The 19,883-nt window shown below is 37.8% G+C and overlaps 1 protein-coding gene across 2 annotated transcripts in view; it reads right to left on the reverse strand.

The window, feature by feature from the left end:
* The window catches only part of CXADR (CXADR cell adhesion molecule), a 37,658-nt gene that overhangs the window by 9,037 nt on the left and 8,738 nt on the right, over positions 1-19,883 (reverse strand). Inside the window, exons 2-7 of one of the 2 annotated variants that reach the window (XM_075101732.1) lie at positions 8,959-9,128; positions 8,077-8,281; positions 7,551-7,706; positions 5,310-5,432; positions 4,836-4,974; positions 4,284-4,470 (exon numbers count right to left, since the gene is read on the reverse strand). In XM_075101732.1, coding sequence (XP_074957833.1) covers positions 4,284-4,470; positions 4,836-4,974; positions 5,310-5,432; positions 7,551-7,706; positions 8,077-8,281; positions 8,959-9,128 — 980 coding nt within the window. Of the gene's footprint in view, positions 1-208; positions 4,471-4,835; positions 4,975-5,309; positions 5,433-7,550; positions 7,707-8,076; positions 8,282-8,958; positions 9,129-19,883 lie in introns of those variants that run through there. The other variant, XM_075101722.1, reaches the window with a different exon arrangement.

The raw sequence follows: 19,883 nt of genomic DNA on the forward strand, positions 1-19,883 counted from the left end.
CATTTAATATACAGTTCCTTTCCAGCCTTCTGTTTCAGATTAACTGTTGAGATCGCTCTGGTGTGTTTTTAAAATTGATCACTACATCTATGTATCTTCAATTGGAAGCGACAAATAAGTGCATGTTTTAAAATATCTGAAGTTTTACTTCCCTTAGACATTAATGGGGGGGGAGCAAAAACAAAATATAAAATCATAAATGCCAGCATGGTATACACAGCCATATTTATTAGTTCATTTCCAACTGCTTAAAGAGAAAGCTGAAGCTATACACAAGTTCTGCTTTAAAATAAAGACAGACTACTGTTTTCTCCAACAGTTTTATTTCAAAAAGTACACAAGTCTGTCACAGAACTACAGCATTTTAAAATTTTGGATTTTGTTTTTACAAATTCACTCACAATACTTGTATTTTAAAATACCATTCCCCCAAAAGTGTGGATATAAAATGTCATACTGAAATTCATATTAATATTCAAAGTCCATGCTTTATGCATGAGAAGCATAACATAACATCATAACATTTTGGATTCCAGGAAATATTATTGCTCCAATTTCAATTGAGCTGTGCCTCAATGCTAGAGGACCAATAACCGAAAGGTCCCATAAAGCACCTATCAAGTGTATAAAACAGGGTTTAAGTGACAATAAGTATTATGTCTTTAGACTGGAACAAAGATCTAAAGTGATCCAGAATATACACTGTTAAGAACAAACCCAAAAGCCTATCATGGAAAGCAGTAATATACAATATTCAGCATTACAGAAAAACTTGCAATTAAGAAGTCTTACTTGCACTATTAAGCAGGAAGCATACATCTAACATGAATGCGACTATCAGTTGAGAAAGATGTATGCATTGTACATTTCTTTCAAAAGTCATTTCTTACCCCTCCAACAAGGCAGTTCTGGGCACTACACAGTTTTGGAAGAAGTATTCATTTTTAGGTAAGGAAGTTTCACACAAATATCTTTAAATATCCATTTTAGAAAGTTTATGAAAACGCTTGTAATGTATGGACAAGTGTTACATAACCTCTACAGTATTACAAGTCTAACACTTTATTCACACCATGCTAAAATGGAGGTGGTTCTTCTATATATAGTAGTCCTCAACAGGCAAGTTTACAGTCATGACGTTAACTAGAGGGATCTTGAGTTCACTGAGAGTATTTACATAATGGTACCACCCCACCCACCCCCCTTTTTTTTTTTTTTTTTAATAAAATTAGACATTTAAAATGCCACCTTCTAACTGGTATATCAGCTGCCATTACTTCCTAGAAGAGTTCTGTTAGCAGAATTATCTGCAAGATCAGACACCTCACGTGTTTAAACAGTTCATCTACACAGCTACAAGTCTTTGCTAAACTATAGCAGCTGCTTTTGAGGATCACAATTCAGTGTAAGTGAACAATCTGTTGACTAAAGAAATAATTCATAATAGCAGTGTTATATTTTCATAGTAGTCTTGGATCCATCGAAAACGGCACGATGATACCAACTTGAGGCAAAGCTTACCCCAAGTCAGAGGTTCTTTATTTCAGATAAGGACTATGTCAGATTCCATTTCTTTTTTTTCCATGCAATTACATAAATAGACAGACACTGTCAAGGCTGCTAAGCCTAACAGCTAGGCTCTGAGGGCACGTCACGCTGTCCTTCTGTTGTTCTGTCCATTTATTATTTTGTACAAACTGACAGAGCATTAAGCATGCGTAAACTCTGCTCTGTATGCTTAAGTGAGATAAGTTTCTGTTCTGCAGTGTCCTAGGGCTTACCTGACTGAAAGCACAGGGTCTCAGGCCAAACCAAAAAAAAACCCAAACCAAACAAACAGAACACAACCAACCAAAAACAAAACCCAAAAGCAAACAAACAAAAAACTAAACCACACATCTGATCTCACATATGTCCACAGATGGCTAAGAGCCAAATTCAGTAGGTTTGTTGCCTTGTTGCTTAGGTTTATAGCTATCTCTCAGTCTGTGATTCAGTTTAGTTTTGTACTCAACTTGTATTCAAAATAACTATACCCTTTTAATTAAGGAAGGCCTTAGTTTCAACGTAAACAATCAGTGTATGATTAAAATCTCGGAAGTCTCTTCTATCACAATAATTGGATGCAAGATGTCGTCTCCTCAGCTATTGTTCTTCATAAGCATGTGTTTGGCACAGTTACTAAACCTATTATTTACCACACAAGTAAAAGTCAATCATCCATCACACTGGTACAACAACTGAACAGTTTTCAGGAATATAAACACTTAGATGATAATTAGCAGCTGAAGGAGTAACTGACATTTTGAAATACAGAACAATACAGAGAGAGCCACTGAAGTCACATCCAAAAATAGGCATGAAGAGATATGAATAGTACACAAGAATCAAGAAATCAGCTCACAGTGTCATGTTTTAAGAACTGTACCATCATCTAAGCACCTGTCCAAGCAGTAAATTTAGGCACCAGAAATTTTATAAAATCAGAAGTTACAATCAGATAAAGTTTATTGAAAAGGCACACATGAAAGATAAAAAAACCTGGTCTCTAACAGTATCAGTTTACAATATAAAAAAGTCCCAAATGTGTAAAACTAAGTCTAGAATACTTAATAGCCATTCAAGTTTCTAAATTCAGTATGAAGGGTATGTTCTTTACATCAGTAGCGCTAGCCAAAAATTGTGCACCTAACTACAGATAGGACAAACATTTAGTAGTAAGCCAAAGAATTTATCACAGATCTATAAGCAGCTACAAAAAAGCAGGCACTAAACCTAGAAGTTTGGGGAAATATTTTTTTCCTCACACTCTTGCTACATACAAATAATCCTACATCTTTCAGCAGGCTATTCAGAGATTTCCTTCAACATCAGTGCCACATACTAATTGCCTGTAGAGTTTTTCAAAATACCTTGCAGTTTTTAACATCTGTAGCTAGAACAAGCTGAAGGGACTTCCCCTCCCCACCCCCCAGCACAGGATGAGTTTAAGTTTGCAAAACCGGGAATAAAGGGTTTTAGTCTTTAAACATGAGATTTGTATCAACAATTCTGGATAACTATTTCCTCTCAGATTCTGGTTGCATGAAACTCTTGCTCTTAAAAGTCTAAATGTCTGTTAATAAGAATATTTAGGGCTATTGAAGAAGCAAGAAGAAAGGAGCTTTAAACTTGCAAATTCATACAGAAAGACATTAGCATCTTAACTAAAGGATAACAACTGCTTACGTGTATATGGGAAAAGATTTTTCCAAAGTGATGTTAGAGCAAGAGGACAGATAGCAAATACCAGTTATTTGACAGCTTTCATTAAAACCCCATGGAGCTTCTAGGTAACTGGTTTGGAAATAAGTAAGAGCACTGCCTTAGAATCTAAACAGGCTTTGGAAAATACATGGTAAAATTAACTTAAGACCTGTATATGTCTAGAGATGCATATTCGTTCTTCCTGTGACAGCAAAAGTTGGATCTATAGCTTTCAAAGCTTAGATACCATTACCAACAACCCAATAGGACCTCTTGTTATCTGACATAACTAAAACTAGTTATTACAGAAAAATTTATGTTTCAAAGAGCTTGCAAGGTCTTCTGTCACGTTTCTACTCACAGAAATTTTAAATTCAGAATAGATTCATTAAATTAAGTGAACCAATCCAATAACTGGCAGCCCCTGAAATAAGAGCTCAAGAAGTGCTCCAAACAAACATTACCAGGTTAAAGAACTGCATAAATATTCGGAGTCTGAACAGAATTCAAAGTCATCCTCAGTATTTCAGCCTTCTACAACCAGAGAGTGGCCAAGCTAAAATACTTCTGCTATTCCAAAATTGAGGATAAAGTTTCAGGAACTCTGAGAAACTTCATGGCCTACATATGAAATGCTTTTGTTACTTCTCACTTGTGTCTCGCTGTTACATATTCAGAACGGCACATCAGCTGACAGTGTCTCTTCAGCAACCTATCAGAGGTCCAAATACCTTCAGTGTCTGATATTTATTTAGGAACTTCAATGCTTTTATCAAATAGTTCAACTATCATATACTCATAAGTTTCAAATTAAAAGAATTCATGGCTTTTCAAACTAACTTGTTAATTTTCTTCAAGGAAAGTTGCATGCCATTATTTAAATGAGGGATGGACATGGTAATTTCTCTAATACTTACAACGAACACTTTAAAAAGAGCATTTAAATTAGTAATATTTTATACTATGGACCCATCTTTGCTTTGTGCCGGAATCATCACTGGAACAGCTCCCATTCTACTTAAATTAGGTGCAGCTACCTTTGAAGATGCAAAGGTTGGGTTTTGACCAGGAGCGCGTTCAAAGTCTTCACTTGGGACTTGGCTATATGGAGTTTTGGTATATCCTTCCATATTTGAGGGAGACATTGAACCCAGAGAAGAACGATTGCTGCCTATGTAGCTGCGGGCTGTTGAACTGCGACTTTTTGGAGGTGGAACATCTTCTCTGAAATAAACAAAAAACAGTTGCAGAACACGAGTCAGTCACTATTGCTATGTGGGAGCTTACAAAACAAATTTTCAGATTGCTTCTTTCTATTCTGAGACAGTAGCCAAGAGACTCACATATTAGTTTAAGCTAAAAAAAAAAACAAAAAAAAAATCAAGTATTCATTGCCTTTAAAATCTTTACTGAAATTAGACATGACTATACCATATTCAAAACAAAAAGTTCTCTGACAAGCTGTTAGTACATTAATAAGCGTTCCAGATTAAGACAGAAGTCTCAACTGTTAAGAATCTTACTTGCAGAAATAAACATTTAAAAGTTAATCCTCAAATACTGCTCAGAAGGTAGAGGTATGGTGTTACCTGATTTCGTGGTGTACTTCTTTCTCATATTTCTTCTCTCTATGTTTCTTACAGCAACAGAAGATGAGAAAAGCCAGTACAAAAAGACCCAGCAGAGTTCCTATAATAGCTCCAGCAATTATACCAGCTGTATTTATAGCTAGAATAGATAAATAACAATACTGTTTGTTAAGTATCAAATTTATATGACCAACTTCTTTTCTCTCAACGTTAAAACCAGTATGTTTTCACATGATCCAGGTTAAGAGTATATCACTGAATCACAGAGGGTATGCTTCAATCACATGCATTTAAAATAATAAGAGTTACAACTTTCTGCATAAAAAGCAACATTTGGGGAAGTAAAGACTTGAAGTGGAAACCATCAGTTACACAACAGGGTTGGTTTTTTAACCTTTTCGGAGTTTAGAAAAACAAGATTATTCAGTTTTAATACACAAAACACTATGTGACCGTTACACAGCAAACACTTACGAGGGGTGACATTCAGCTGAACAGAACATTCATCCGTGCCAACTCTGTTTGAGGCCACACAACTGTATGTACCAGAATAGTCTTGAGAGGCATTTTTCAAGAGAAGTTCCCCTGTATTTTTATCTACAAACAACAAAAGGTAAAGGTTTACAGTTTTCCAAAGTTTAATTTCATATTCAATACTACAGAATTATTAATACAGCACATAGATGAGAGATCTTAACTGAAAATGCAGTGTTAAAAATACCCCAAAAGTCTATTGCGCTGCAAAATATTATTTGTAAAAGCCTTCTACCTCGTTAGAAATTTATTCCTCAGCATTTTACTTTATTAAGCCTACAGACTAATTGCTCTGTCAACTGAAAGGAACAGATGCTTAAAGTAGGAAGTTCTCTCATCCTAACATAGAATTCTAAAATACAGAAGATTAACTGCATCCCAGAAGTACCTCCTTCTCTTCTCTCTGTCTAAACTGATTCTGTACAACCAGCCTAGATGCCTGCAGAACCCATGCTCTACATGAGGTCTAACCAACCTAAACGCTGCACTCCAATGGGTCACCAATTAAGTCTAGCTATGCTGACAGAGTAGGAGATGTAAATCAGTGAAAACAAAAAGAGTACTTATTTCCCCAGGGCTTCTAAAGCCATTGACAACTACCTTTGTGAGATTCTCCTATATGAACTTCAAATGGTTGGCATGCTTTAATTGCTAACAGATTTGTCACCAGCACTGCAAGACACTACATCAAAGGAACAAAGCACCACACAGGTACTTTGCTCTTCCTGCTGAAGAACAAGTTAGGTAGCATCTAGATTCTTGAGAACAAGTTCAGTGTCCCCAAACCTGAAGCCCAAAGCAAACATTGTTTTACTGAGTTACATGCCCCTTTTGCGTACTTCCTCAGTCATTCTTGTCCAGCACTGGTACTGTCAAATGATTTTTTTTGTTACCACGAGACAAAGCTGGGATGTGAAGAAAGGGGAGTAACAACAGCTTAAGATCTTGGTTGTTACAGAGAAGGACACTAGTGATCAACTGTTCACTGCCAAAACAATAAAGAAGAGATCAAACAGCACTACCAGGAGGCAAGGTCAAAACAAAAAACAGTACAAGGTTTGTCATATGTAGCTGGTTTTGAGATACCTGCTTTCTAAGATCTTAGAGGTTCTAATCAACAACAGAAGTTTAAAGAAGACTGGAGAAGTTCACAGAAGTCAATGTTGTGGGTTGGTTTTGGGGGTTTTTTTTTGCTTTAAATCAATTAAACTGAAACCATACCTGAATTTTCTAAGGCATCAGTTAAGGGAGGATAGAAGACCCACAGAACCACAGAAGTTCTTAACTCCCTCTCACCTAGCAAATCACTTTGGCTACTTTTAGACACATGATACCACTTTGTCCTATATGTCCTGCACAACCTGAGTTAAAATATGCTTATTTGTAAGCTGATTCTTAACTTGCTTCATCTGCAAGGAAAACGCACCATCAAAGTTTTCATAACTATAAAAAAGGTCAAAAAATATTGGTACTGAGCAGTACTTTAAAAAAAAATATTCTGAAATAACTTTCATGAAGTCAAAATCACAAATTAACCTTCTACAATTACATTCTTACAATAAAAATCCAATACACCACCACTATAATAATTTGTGATCCATTAGTCAAAATTCATAAGGTATAACTCTCTCCTGGATGTCAGCTCTTGTAAAGGAGAAGAGAAGGTTTACCTCTTCTTACTCAGGAGAGCTTTTCTTCTAAAGACTTCTTAAAGAACTTAAGTTCTGTCACTTGATCAGAAAGTGAAGATCTCAGTTCAGTTTAAGCTTATCTCCACTTCCCTAAAGGCAGCTCTAACCACCAGTCTAAACTCTGGTCTCACTCTTCCCCACTGCTCACCTGAGCACAAACGCACCCAACATCACCAAGAAAGAGAACTCACACACTCATACACAGATGAGCATGATTCTGCAGCCTAATGGTAAGAATCTCAACTTAAAGCCTGAAACATTTCCCACTAAGAATTTTTAAAAAACCACACAACCAATCCAAAAAACACCACCAAAACACCCCCCAACTTGTTTCAAAGTCAGTTTTATTATCCAGTGAGAAGGTAGAAGCGACACTTATTTTGACTGCTTGATACTAAAATTAAGCATGGGATGCTCACAGTCAAGATAAGCCAAAAACACAAATGCAATCTTAAAGTATTTTAGAATAATAAGTGAAGTTTGACAGTACTCAGCATGGAAGTGGCAGGAAGTTCCTGTGTGCCAGATACTCTTCTCCAGTCATAAGACAAAAGTGGGGATCCTTCTTGTGATGCACATTTCAAGATAACATCTTTTCCAATCTCGTGTGATCCTTCAATGGAACATTTAGTCCTTGCTGGCTTTACTAAAAAACAAAGTATTATTGAATTACTAATAGTCACAATAAAAATGCTTACTAGTTGTGTTCTAGTAGGTGAGTCAATTTTGCTAAACACAAAGCTTGTGCAACAAACCACTTCTACGCGTGGGAAGATTTTCTACAAAATACAAGCCATGTATAGAATTTTTTTTAATGCTCATTATTCCGAATATTATTCCCTTCATCCCCCAGAACAGAACAAAGTTAACCCCCTTGCAAAGTCTCAACAGTGGATGCATCATCACATATTCAGTTTGACTTTGCCTGACAGAAGTTTTCATTTTATATATTAAATATATGATGGAATAAACACATAAAAAGTGTCACTGAAAATTCAAGAAAAACATTATCTTACCAAGTACAGTCAACTGTATTTTTTGGCTTTGAACTCCAGGAGCCTTCTTCACTTTGCACTGGTACGTGCCAGTGTCTGATGACTTTAAATTCAGTATATCCAATGAACCATCACCAGATCTGGGATCCGGATTAGTAAACTGCATCCGCTCATTCATAGCAGCATAATAATGATTATAAATCCTGTCTACGGCATACATAATTATCTACCAAAAAAAAAGAAATAAGATTCAGAAATCCACTTGGCATTTAAACATTCAAAATAATTTGGTATCTTCAGATTGACAGTTTCTTTCTACTGTTTTAAATAATCCCAGAGGCATGACATAGCCAAATATCTCAATCTTCAAAATATCACGCACAGTACTACAATGAACACTCCAACCAAACAGCTGCTCAAGTAGCAGCATGTCAGAGTTGACTTTAACTGAAAGAAAACAGTCTAAAATTTCTCTATTCTTCATTCTATCAAACCTCTCTACTAAAGGAATAATCTTTTTGATAAGGCTTCTGAATAAAGGAAAGAGTTCATAACTAATGAAGAGTCAATATGTTTAAAATCAAATTCCCATAAAACAGCTTTCAATCAGGAAAATAATGCAGGTATAAAAGCATAGTGTGTTTTCTGTAATTGAAGCATTTTTAATTTTAGAGTTCTCCTTTAGAAAACAAGTTTATAGTAAGAAATTTCTTCTCATTTCACACTTAATCTGATATTCCAAAATTTCCACTGTATTTCATATGGCTGATGCTTCAAAGTAATTTAAGATCACAAGAACCCCAAAACCTGTAAAGGTAGAAGTTTAAGAAGTCAGTAATAAAGTTCATACATTGATGTACTCGAACGACTGAATTAACACTGTCCAAAAAAGTGTCTACTTACTATTTGTTCCTTCTTTTGATTATCTGCTGGTATCAACACCCATTCAATATCTAGCGGGCCTTCATCTTCTTCTGAGAGTACAAAAGTACACGGCAACGTAACTTTCTCTCCTTGTGCTTTTTCAAACATTGATTGGTCAGTGGAAGTTATGCTTAAGCTTCTTGTTAGACCTATAAAAATATATTCTTGTTTTAAAACCACTTCACATGTAGTTTTCACTGTAAGTGTTCTATTACATATTGGTATATATTAAAATCCATCATCTACTTTTCCTGTATAGAAACCATGTCATTAGCCAGACTTGTCACCATTTAAGAGATCCTGTGCAGTATGTTACTGAACACAAAGCAAAGTCGTGTACTATTCATTTAGAATCATATCCAACAGGTAGTTGTATCTTTCAAACCATAGAATTTTTTTGTACAATCCAAGTCCCATATGAAACTAAATAAATAAAAACTTTCTGCAGCAGGTTTTTCAAGTTATTAGAAAATCACCCTACCACTACTCCCTCCCTCACTGGTAAAATGAGACCATGGAACAGTGATGAAGTCTGCCAGGATGGACAGGATTTTTGTGAAGTCTTGGGTTAGAACAAGTAAAGTTACTCTACCTTGGGGTATAAGGGCTGTTCTATCTACAGGGAGTGAACAAACAAATCCTTTCCAAAAGTCTCAATGAAAGGACAAACAAATCTAAAAACTCTTCTTGTTTTACTCCTCAGAGAGAGACCGTACTCCTTATTGGCATACCTCTAAGCAAAACGTGTTTCCAAACACGTTTCCAAAATTTTCCTCAATTCAACCCTAAAAAAGAACCTATACAGTGACACAGACTTACTCAAAAGGCCTGAAGGAAGATTCCTCTTTTGTTACAATAAACATAGGCTTCCCTCATCAAGTGTATAGGCCTGTACATCAAGATCAGAAGTGGAAAGCTTCGTTTACTTGTTATAGAAACAGGTTAGGCATTTGTACATCCACTGTTTTGTCCACCTTACTGGGTACCAAGCTCAGATTTCCAGTCATTTTATGTATGTAGGTTGCTGCCCATTATAGCTAGACAGTCACACAAACGTTACCACAGCCACAACAGTTGCAAGGCCACAAGAAGAGTAGCCAGTGTGAAGATGATAGATTGTTTTGATGGATCTGCAGAATCATTGCCTCAGGTTAAATAAAATAAAAAAAAAAATACTATAAACAGTGCATCTATGCTCTAACTTGCACTTCTATGCTAGCTCAAGTTATTATCTAACTTGCACTCCTCCATATAGTAGAGAAGCTCTAGTGCATTTCTGCAGTAGGTCAGACTGCAACAGCTATCCTTCCACCTTGCTAAAATTGTGCATCAAGTCTTTGGATTCTCTTCCTGATGTCAAAACAAAGGGATCTTTAACAGATATTTTTGAAAAAAAAAAAATCAGAAATAGAAAGCACCTGACATACTAAATTCCAGACAAAAGTCTCCAAGAAAAGACCTTCGCAATTGTTAATAACAAAAACACAGTTACAAATTAGGTAGGATTATTTCACTTCCTGCTATTCATGGTAAACTTTGCATGGTAATACCTCAATTCCAGAAAAAAAGCAAGGAACATCAGTCTGAGGTACAAAACAGATTTAGGTGCAATGTTTCTTACCAACCGATGTACATCTTTCCAAAGACAATTCTAACAGGTTCGTATCACCTATTTTTTGACCACAGTAGACATATCTGAGGAACTCGCTGCTACTATGTTGAATTAATACTGTCTCCTAAACGATACTGGTCTCTGTGAATACTGGTTGACTTGCCACAGATACTATCTCCTTCTGAGGTATCTTTTCAGATTTCCACGTGTAAAACTAGCCACTTTAAATATCTTAAAATGGTCATTTGGCAGTGACATATATTACAGTATAATCCTTAAGTTTGGTCAGTTTTGCATAAACAAAGATGGTATTACTACTAACCATCATCTCTGGAAATGTAGATTCAGAGGACATTTGTGTTTCCATAAAGCACAGCAGCAAAGAATGCAAATTCCTGATCTGGTCATCAGTGACTTCCCTACTCTTCTGTTCCCCTCCCCGCCACTGCCTCATTAAGGCACTCTAATACAATATTCTCGATTTCATCTCCAAATTGCATTTCTGCATTTTCATTTTACTATATTAAAGGAGCAAAATGGGATGTCAAGTACAGGTTTGTGACTGATGATGAAATACATTATGTTACTTCCCTAAAAGCCTCAAATCTGTAACCTGGAAAATGAAAAGCTTTCGTTCTGAAGGAAGAGTTAATCAATGAGGCAGTATTTCCGCTTTATGACAGCATCTCCAAAAACAGTTACTTTGTCATTTGAAGTTCCAAAACAGATGACCAGAGAACATATATTGCTTCCCCCTCCCTGCAAGGGGACCTGCTGAGGATTTCAGAAAGTGATCAGTAATTCAGGTAAGAGGAACAAAACAACATCTGCCCCTCTGCAGTGGATACTAGCTAACAGAATCGTACTTTGGAGATGCTACAACACATCTGTACTACTAAAAAGTATAAAACCTTTGATTTTTAGGTGATGCCTGATGAAACGCACAACATAGCCAAAACAAACTGGACAGAGGAGTATTCATATGTTGATTTTTTTGACTAATTTTCTAAACAAACAGGACTTGTAGAATCAATGTTTTATTTCTCTCCCTCTTCTACCACTAATTGTTCATCTCTGACAATTTCACCCAAATACAAAATGAGAAATAACAGTCCAGTGTAACCAGAAGTCCCTGAAGTCATACATTTGTTCTGATGTAACTAAGAAGTGTTAGATTCTTCAATTATCTGTAGCATCTTTGTTACCAGACAACTCCACGTGAGTATAATTTCGAAGTGGGCATTAGACAACCTGTTTCTCCTTCAGATGGCAGAACACTAAGAAACAAGTACACTGGGAATGAGAAAGGACAATGTCAAAACCTGGAAGTAATACATTTCACAAACACACTCCTAGGAAATTAGGCTCCTGTAGTTCTGCCGATCACATGGCAGCTTACTTAAAGTGCTTTAAAAGCCACAAATAGCGAACAGTTTAGTCTGAGCTTCTACTACAGCACTCATTTCTCTGATCCAAAGCATATGAAACAACATAGTGACCATAAGCCAAATAAAAGCAGAACCCAACAGCCTAAAGTGACCTGCTGAAAATTTATCTCACATAGAAGATCGTTACAAAAATTGAAACTCAAAGGGTGAGTAGTATGTTCACACACATTGACTGCATGTAAACGTGTCAGTGGAGGATGAAGGACATAAACCTTCTGATAGCTCTCAACAATCATTCCTGCATGTGAAGCTTGCAGCACACATTAGCTGATATGAGAGATACCCAAACATCAGTCTGAGCCTCCTAAGTCTCAGAGACTTTTCATAAATCTTAATTCCTTTCTTACTGCGTATCTCCCAACACCTCATTTTTATTATGTGTTCCACAGTCTCCTTCTTACCTTAAGAACACGAGCATATAAAGTTATTTTCCACTTTCTCTTTTTTTTTCTTTGAATTATTTGAATGACAGGCAAAAACAGCAAACATCTCAAGGCAGATGTCAGAGGTAGCTGTGTTTGAACTAAGTACTAGAAATACAAGGGAGTGGCAGGTAATACTAGTTGGAGATTCCCTTCTACTGAGCAGACACACACATCTGCTGCAAGACGTGCTGGTGAAGGAGGTTTCGCCAGATTCCATACATTAGAGAGATTGCCAAGGGTCCTCTGACCCTTGGACTATTAACTACTAAACTACTACCCCTTATTATTATTACTAATATTGCCTTTTTCTCCCCCTCCCCCCATGCTATTAACAAAGGAGACCTGGAGCAAATCAAAAGCTATCAAAAAACTCCACATGCAAAGAAGGATAGGGGACTCCAGCTGATGTTTCTTCTCCTTGCTCTTTCATGTGAATGGGAAAAGGCTTATGGAGACATCCTAGAAGTTAACAACTTGCTGCACGACTGGCACTGCAGGCAATGTTTTAATTTTTATGGCCACAAATACCCCTGAGAAATGAGGACCGCTAAGTCCTCTAGACAAAGTGGGTAAGGAACATCCCCATCAAATCTGGTGACAAGCACTTTAAATGAGAGGTCCGTCAGTGAATGGTGATAGTCTGCAGGTAAGGGAGGAAACAGAGATTCAGACATGTTAAATACACAGGTCAGGTTGCTGGGAGGAAGAGAGACCTTAGCAAGGGTAAAACATACTGAAATGGGAAAGGGGAACTACAGCAAATGCCTGTACACAGAACTATGATACCACAGTAACTGAGACATGTGGGATAGCTCACGTGACTGGAGCTTTGTCATAGATGGATACAGGCTTTTTAAAACAGCCAGGAAGGAAAGACCAGCAGGTGAATTGCCCTCTACCTGAAGGAGCAGCTGGAACTCAAAAATGCTGTTCTACAGGACAGCAGGCTGGTTAAGAGCTTTTGGGTCAGGATTAAAGGAGAGGTCTGTATGGCAACATCACAGTCAAAGTTTGTTACAAATCACCTCATGGGGTAAGAAAGCAGATGAACTCTATTTCAGCAATTCCAGAAAGTCTTTAAAATCACAGAGACTGGTTATTGTGGGACACTTTAACCTCCCTGACATCCACTGGAAGAGCAACACAGCAAGACACAAACAATCTAGGAGGCTTCTGGAAGATTTCAGGGAAAAACAGATCCTAAATAGGTCGACCCTTTTGAGACTTCATTGGGATTGCTTTCAACAAAAAAAAACAACTTGCTGGGGATGGCATCAACAGCACAACAGCAGCCTTGACTGTAGTGACCATGAAACAGCGGAGCTTAAAATCCTGAGTGTGGTGAGGAAGGCACATCCAGTGCACTTCATAAGGGCAGGATGACTTAGTAGGTAGAATTCTGTGGGACCCAGTTCTGAAAGGTAAAAGAGCTCAAGAAAGCTGGCAGGTATTTAAGGACAACTGCTTCTAACCACACAAGAAGTACAGCCCAACACTCAGGAAAATATGCAGATCAATCAGCAGCTTGGCCTAAGGAGGAGGAAGCAAGAACAATCTACCATGGGAGGAATACAGAAATATTGCCCAGGCACGCAGCATCCCTGCTAGGGAAGTCAAAACCCAACAAAGCCGAAAGAAGCAAGGGACTTAAGTGCAACGTGAAATGAAAAGCTTCTACTAGTACATGAAAAGTAAAGAATCAAAAAGGAAAATAGGACAGGTGATTTAGTGACAGTTGACACGTACAAGACCAAAGTACTCAGCGTTAACTCTGCTTGGAGCAGAAGGTGGGATGACTGAGGTCATGTCCAACACAAACAATTCTGTAACTGCCTTACAGACCTGCATGAAGCCAACACAAATAGTGACAAGATGGCCTTTTCTCCAAGCTTTCCCAAGCCCCACCTCCTTCAGTTTCCACTCAAATCAGGAAGATCCAATTTCTTTTCACTCCCCTAATATGCTCCTCAAAACGTGAGTGGATTAACTGTGGCATCTAACTGCTAGTACGCGACAGGCAGACATTTTATCAAGCTGAGTGAATATCTGTATCTGTTTTGGTTAGCAGGGTTTCATGGAAAAAATTTCAGACCTTTTTCAGACTTGTTTTAACACACAAGAAAGGTGAGGACTCCTCAAGTCAGTTACCCCACTTATTCAAAGACACTTAGCATTAAAATATCTGATTTTTAATTGCCGCAAACAAGTCACTGCAGAAGCATGTGACACAGAAGCATGCAACAGATTCTCAAAAAAAACAACTGAAAACTCTCACAGAAGTGCAATTGGTCCAAATGCATGTATATTGTTCTCCAGATATTTTGCAAGACAAACATGTGCCACATTCAGCTGGGGCAAACAGAAGAATGAACCTTTGACTGGGTGAGAAGAGACAAGTACCATTCCTTGACGTAGAATAATAAGTAATATCCCTTACGTAAGTTTATATCAGAAGGTGGTAAGAAGTCAGTACACATTTTGGACTCTGACCATTCAGATTTAAGTTTCTTAATGTGGAATAAAATACTTTTTCTCTAGGAATTGACATTCAAGAGCATTGCAAACTACACCTGCGTCACCGAACAAGTTTTTGCACAATTTCTGAAGGGGTGCAAACCAGTATACCATCTTTATAGAAACTATATTTCCTTCTGAATATCTGGACATACCTTCAAATACCACTCAAGTGGAACACAGCTAAGCAAACTACATTATTAATATTTCTAAGAATAATATAGGGAAAGTCAAAGTGAAACGTTTGATAGAATTTGATGGAAACCATTTTCTAATATAAAAGAATCTCCAACACAGAGCAAACAAAAAATTAAAATGGAGCAAAGCTTTCTCCATTCCAACAGAGACACAAACAGAGCTGTGATATATACTAACAAATAACAGAAAGCAAATTTTCATGAGATTATTTATACTTTCAGTATTTTCTGATTTAAATTTTAAAAAATTAAAAATTCAGGATACCCTGAAATTCTGGATTGCTGGCTTACACAAATATAACTGTAAATTTAAACTTGGCATGACTGCGTTACAGCAGCTTTACATAAGCCAACAGACACAGTCCCTCCCTTAATGGGTGATGGGAGAGGAACACTATCAGCTGGAACAGCAGAGGGTATGGCAGCTGTCATACACTGAGGGGGCAGGAGTAGGGGAGATGCACCATGAAGGCAGCAGGACTGCCACCAAGTTCTGACTGAAACAGCAATCACTAAGGAACACAACTGCAAAGACACACAGACTGCTTCTACATGGGGTAAGAGTTGAGTGCGGAGATGTTGCTGTACTTAAAGCCATACGTGATCCATCTGCAATCTGCATTTGTACAGTACTTAAGTTTTTTTGAGAGTCTGCTAGTAAAATTATCTTGTTTGACAATAGCTGCTTCTAAACAAGGAATGGCTGTAAATACACAAATGCTTTTCTTCACAGAATGAGGCCTTATAACAATGACAAAGTAAATAATGACAACCAGAAATGCATGTTAGTGCTTTGAGAGATATGAGCTATAAGATTCACTTAAGAGATGCTTCAGCTTAGACTCTTCTTTCAAATACAGATTATGGGTATAGCTGTGATTAAATCTTTTCACTTGACAGACTTCAGTCTCAAGAACCAATTCTCCACCATCCTCATTTTACTTCTGAATGTGCCTCTCATCAACAGTTACTTTCCTCAGCTAGCTCTAATGATATTAGAAAGCAAAGTTTCCCAACTGTCTCCTTCCACCCCCGCACTCAGACAGAAGTTCTACAACATCTTATTTCAAAACCGTATTTCTGAAATAAGGCCCTGTAGAACTGAGGGAGTCAACTTTTACACCCTTGGCAAGTAGGGAACACGCACCAAGGCAGGTACACACTGAGAAGTGCCTAGCTGAGGGAAACTTCCCAGTGTTTACTGGCACAATCTAAGACAAACTAAGTCTCCTTCACGGCTGAAATCCCCGCAAGAACCCACCATCTCACAATCTTCTCCTGCTTCCTCACAACACAAAACTTCAGTATCCTCAAGTGATGCCAAAACAAGCCTCTGCAAGGCACCATGCTCCTAATGACATAAGCGGATTAAAAGTTGCCTTTGCAAAAGTAAAGGGAAAAGAATATTTTACATTACTCATTTTAGTGATTTTTACAGTACCCAGGAGCTGAATGACATCAACACAGCCAAGACAGCCACAAGCTGCAGAGTTTGCTTATGCTGTTTTGCCACCGTTTACCATAACTGACTGCACCACAACCCAGATCCTAGCTTTCCCAGTGGGACCCTCAAAGGCCAGAAAGCCTAGCTTCAGAGCTGGGTTCTCACATTTTCCAGCATCTTACCTCCAACAGCAAGAGTAAGGCCCTGTTGCAGTCATAGCTTTCTGGAATTTGGGCCAAATGCTATGAAGCTTTGGTGCATCTAACTGTTCATGTGTCACAAACCCTACAACTTCTGGCAAATTCCGATAACATTGTATTGCTGGTCCTGATGAGGTCTGACACAGGTTAAGGCAGGGCTAACCCCTCTTGAGTTTCTGTAGGCGTTATATCAGCGTTCAGAAATTCAGGCTAAGCAACTTGGGGGGACAGGGAATCAATTCTGATTTTTCAACCAGCTCTAGTCCTGATTATTTTTCTCAACTTCACTGTTTTTCCACGGGATACACGACACAGAACACAGTTTCTAAGGACTCTTCTTTAACTTAGTAAACATTAAAGGAAAAATGGCAAGAAAGAAGAAAAACAGATGTTTAACAGAAAGACCAAAAAAATTGTCTTCCCTTTAGAAAGCAAATTCAACAGATTTGGGGACTTTCAATATCAGAATGAAATACTAAAATTCTCTTTTACAGCCAAAATACACAGAAATTATCACCAAATGTTTCAGGACAGAATCCTGAAATACTTATTAGTTCAACACACATCCTATTAATTTAGCCAGGCACCTAGGTACCAAAGAATGCTTAACCTTCAAAGCAACCTCACTTCAGGTAAGAATAAGCAAGAGATGAGGGAAAGGAACAAGCAAGCAACAGGCAATGAACTACCAAAAACAAGATAATCATGTAGCAGTGAATAAAACAAGAAAAAATGGCAGAGCATTACTGCACCTGAATCTATGGTGGATATGCATCCAAACAGCAGGTTTGGCTTTAGTATGTAATAACTGTAGAACTTGGCAGGGAATTCAGATTTTTAGGACAACCCACTGCTGATAAAGGCAAATTGCAAAGTGTTTCCTAACAAACTAACTACTATCTGGCTAGTATCAAAAGTGTTAAACCATTGATGTTTAATATGCTCCTCAGATCACATTTTTCCCATGCTTGACACTCTGTGGTTATCATACAATGCTACAATACAAATTTCATAGAAAAACACAGTTCACAGTAAGTACTAAAAAAAACAAACCACACCATCTCAGCAAAAGCATCAAGCACTTCTTAATCTAACATTTCCAAAACTATTGCCATTAACGTACTACATATCCCTCTACTTAAACCTCAGAAAGGCCCAATCCAAAAAGGTTAGAGAGAAGATAAAAAACTTGCCTTTCTATACTAGCCAAAATCCACTAGACAGAATGCTGATTAATCCCTGAAGACAGACATTTAACATTCAGACAAAAGATGTTCACACCTGCATTTCATACTTCCCAGGATAGTGCTCTCTAAGCTAATCAGAGTCACGTATCTTAGTGAAGCCCTTCTACTGTGCAGAAAAGGTATAGTTTATGGAGCCAGAGAAAGTAAAGACAACCCAGGAATAAAAGTACTCACCTAAAAAAGAAGAGATTTGGCTCCCAGTCCTTGCTCCAAACAGTCCCCTCCTTCCTAGTCCATTCAGTCCCAGACTAAACATAACAACAGTCAGAAAACTAAATCCACAAAGCAATTTATGGAGAAAAGAGTTTGGGGTTTATATGGACACTTAGTGTTAACAGAGGCAAGATTTTAAATCCCTCTCGCATTTTACCTCAGCTCCTTACTGATAGCAGAATGAAGCTGAGTGACCCAACTCCCAGAGCTCTGGTTAAGCTTTCAAAACTTTTTCTACAGCTGGTGCAGCTAAAACACCTATGTGCACAGGGGAAGGTTCTGCCATAAGCTCAAAGAGAAGGCTGATGAAACAGCAGAAGCACTTAAAACAAAATACAGGAAAAAAACCTGCATGTCAGAATAAGCCTGGTGAAGTTCTATCATCTGGATAGTCAGCTCTGCTGCTGCTGGGTCTCAGTGGGTTTGTACTTCCAAACTTCACTACCTCTGAGCAACTGGAGGGTGACTGGTAGAGAGGTAGGTGAGGGGAAGCACCACTTTTTGAGACACATTTACTGAGTAAAGCCTCCCAGTTCTCCTTACCCTTAAAGTAACCAGTGTGACATTACTTCTTAGAATCATGGATTTACTTTCTCCCTGCCTATTTCTGACTTTCCTCTTTTCATCTGCTTCACAATTGAAGAGGACGCCACTACTAAGTCTTATATTTGTTTCTACTGTCTGATCCCCAGGCTCACAGAAGAAACATGGTGTTCAGCAACCACTGAAATGGGACCAGTTCCAAAAATTGAAGTTTTGCTACTAGAGCTTAGAAGCTCACAATTTCTGCACAACAGCTCAAAAAGACCTATTCCCCTTTTGGAATACCACAAACACCACCTTAAGGTGATCTGCTCTGAACAGAAGCCAAAGCTGAAGCAATCCTGCATTGGTCTAGCCTGAAAAATCTGACAAAATACATCAAATCAACAACAACCACTAAGTTACTGAATATCTACCAGAGTTCACCTCAATCCACAAATCCTCTGTCAAATCACACAAGGAAAAAAACCAAACCAAAACAAACCCCTAAACCAACAGGAAACAGGCTAAGCATACTTCTTCAAAGACAGAAGAAAAAAAAAATTGCTCCTTCAGTCTGGATGTCCTGAGACAGCATCAAATTAATAACTAGCTCTAATTCATGTAGTGTTGCATACCCATGCCCATTTAAAGATGTACTGCACAATTAAGTTAGAAGCTACTCATCCTCCTAGTAAAAAAATTATTTTACTTTAAGACTCATATAAACAGATCTACAAATAACTCCAACGCTGCAAATACATAGCATAAACTTAATTTCATTCCCAACCGCAATTCCCTGAGGTCAGCTGGAATAGTTATGCAACTAAAAAAAAAAAAAACATAAAAAATCAGGGGCTAAAGCTTTACTGATCTTTTACTCACACAAACACCCCCAACTTCTTTTGCTTCTTCCCTGACATCTGCTTTGCCTTTAGATTCTATCCAACATCCCTTTTCTTTTACAACTGTCCTTGTGCTCCTCACTGGTTCAGCACATTTTTCAAGCTTTTTTGTTACTAAACCCAAAGTCACCAGCTGAGTATCCTAGCAACTACAGTGGTTGATGACCTTACTCAAGA

The sequence above is a fragment of the Phalacrocorax aristotelis genome, chromosome 1, assembly GCF_949628215.1.
Source record: "Phalacrocorax aristotelis chromosome 1, bGulAri2.1, whole genome shotgun sequence".
NCBI lineage: Eukaryota > Metazoa > Chordata > Aves > Suliformes > Phalacrocoracidae > Phalacrocorax > Phalacrocorax aristotelis.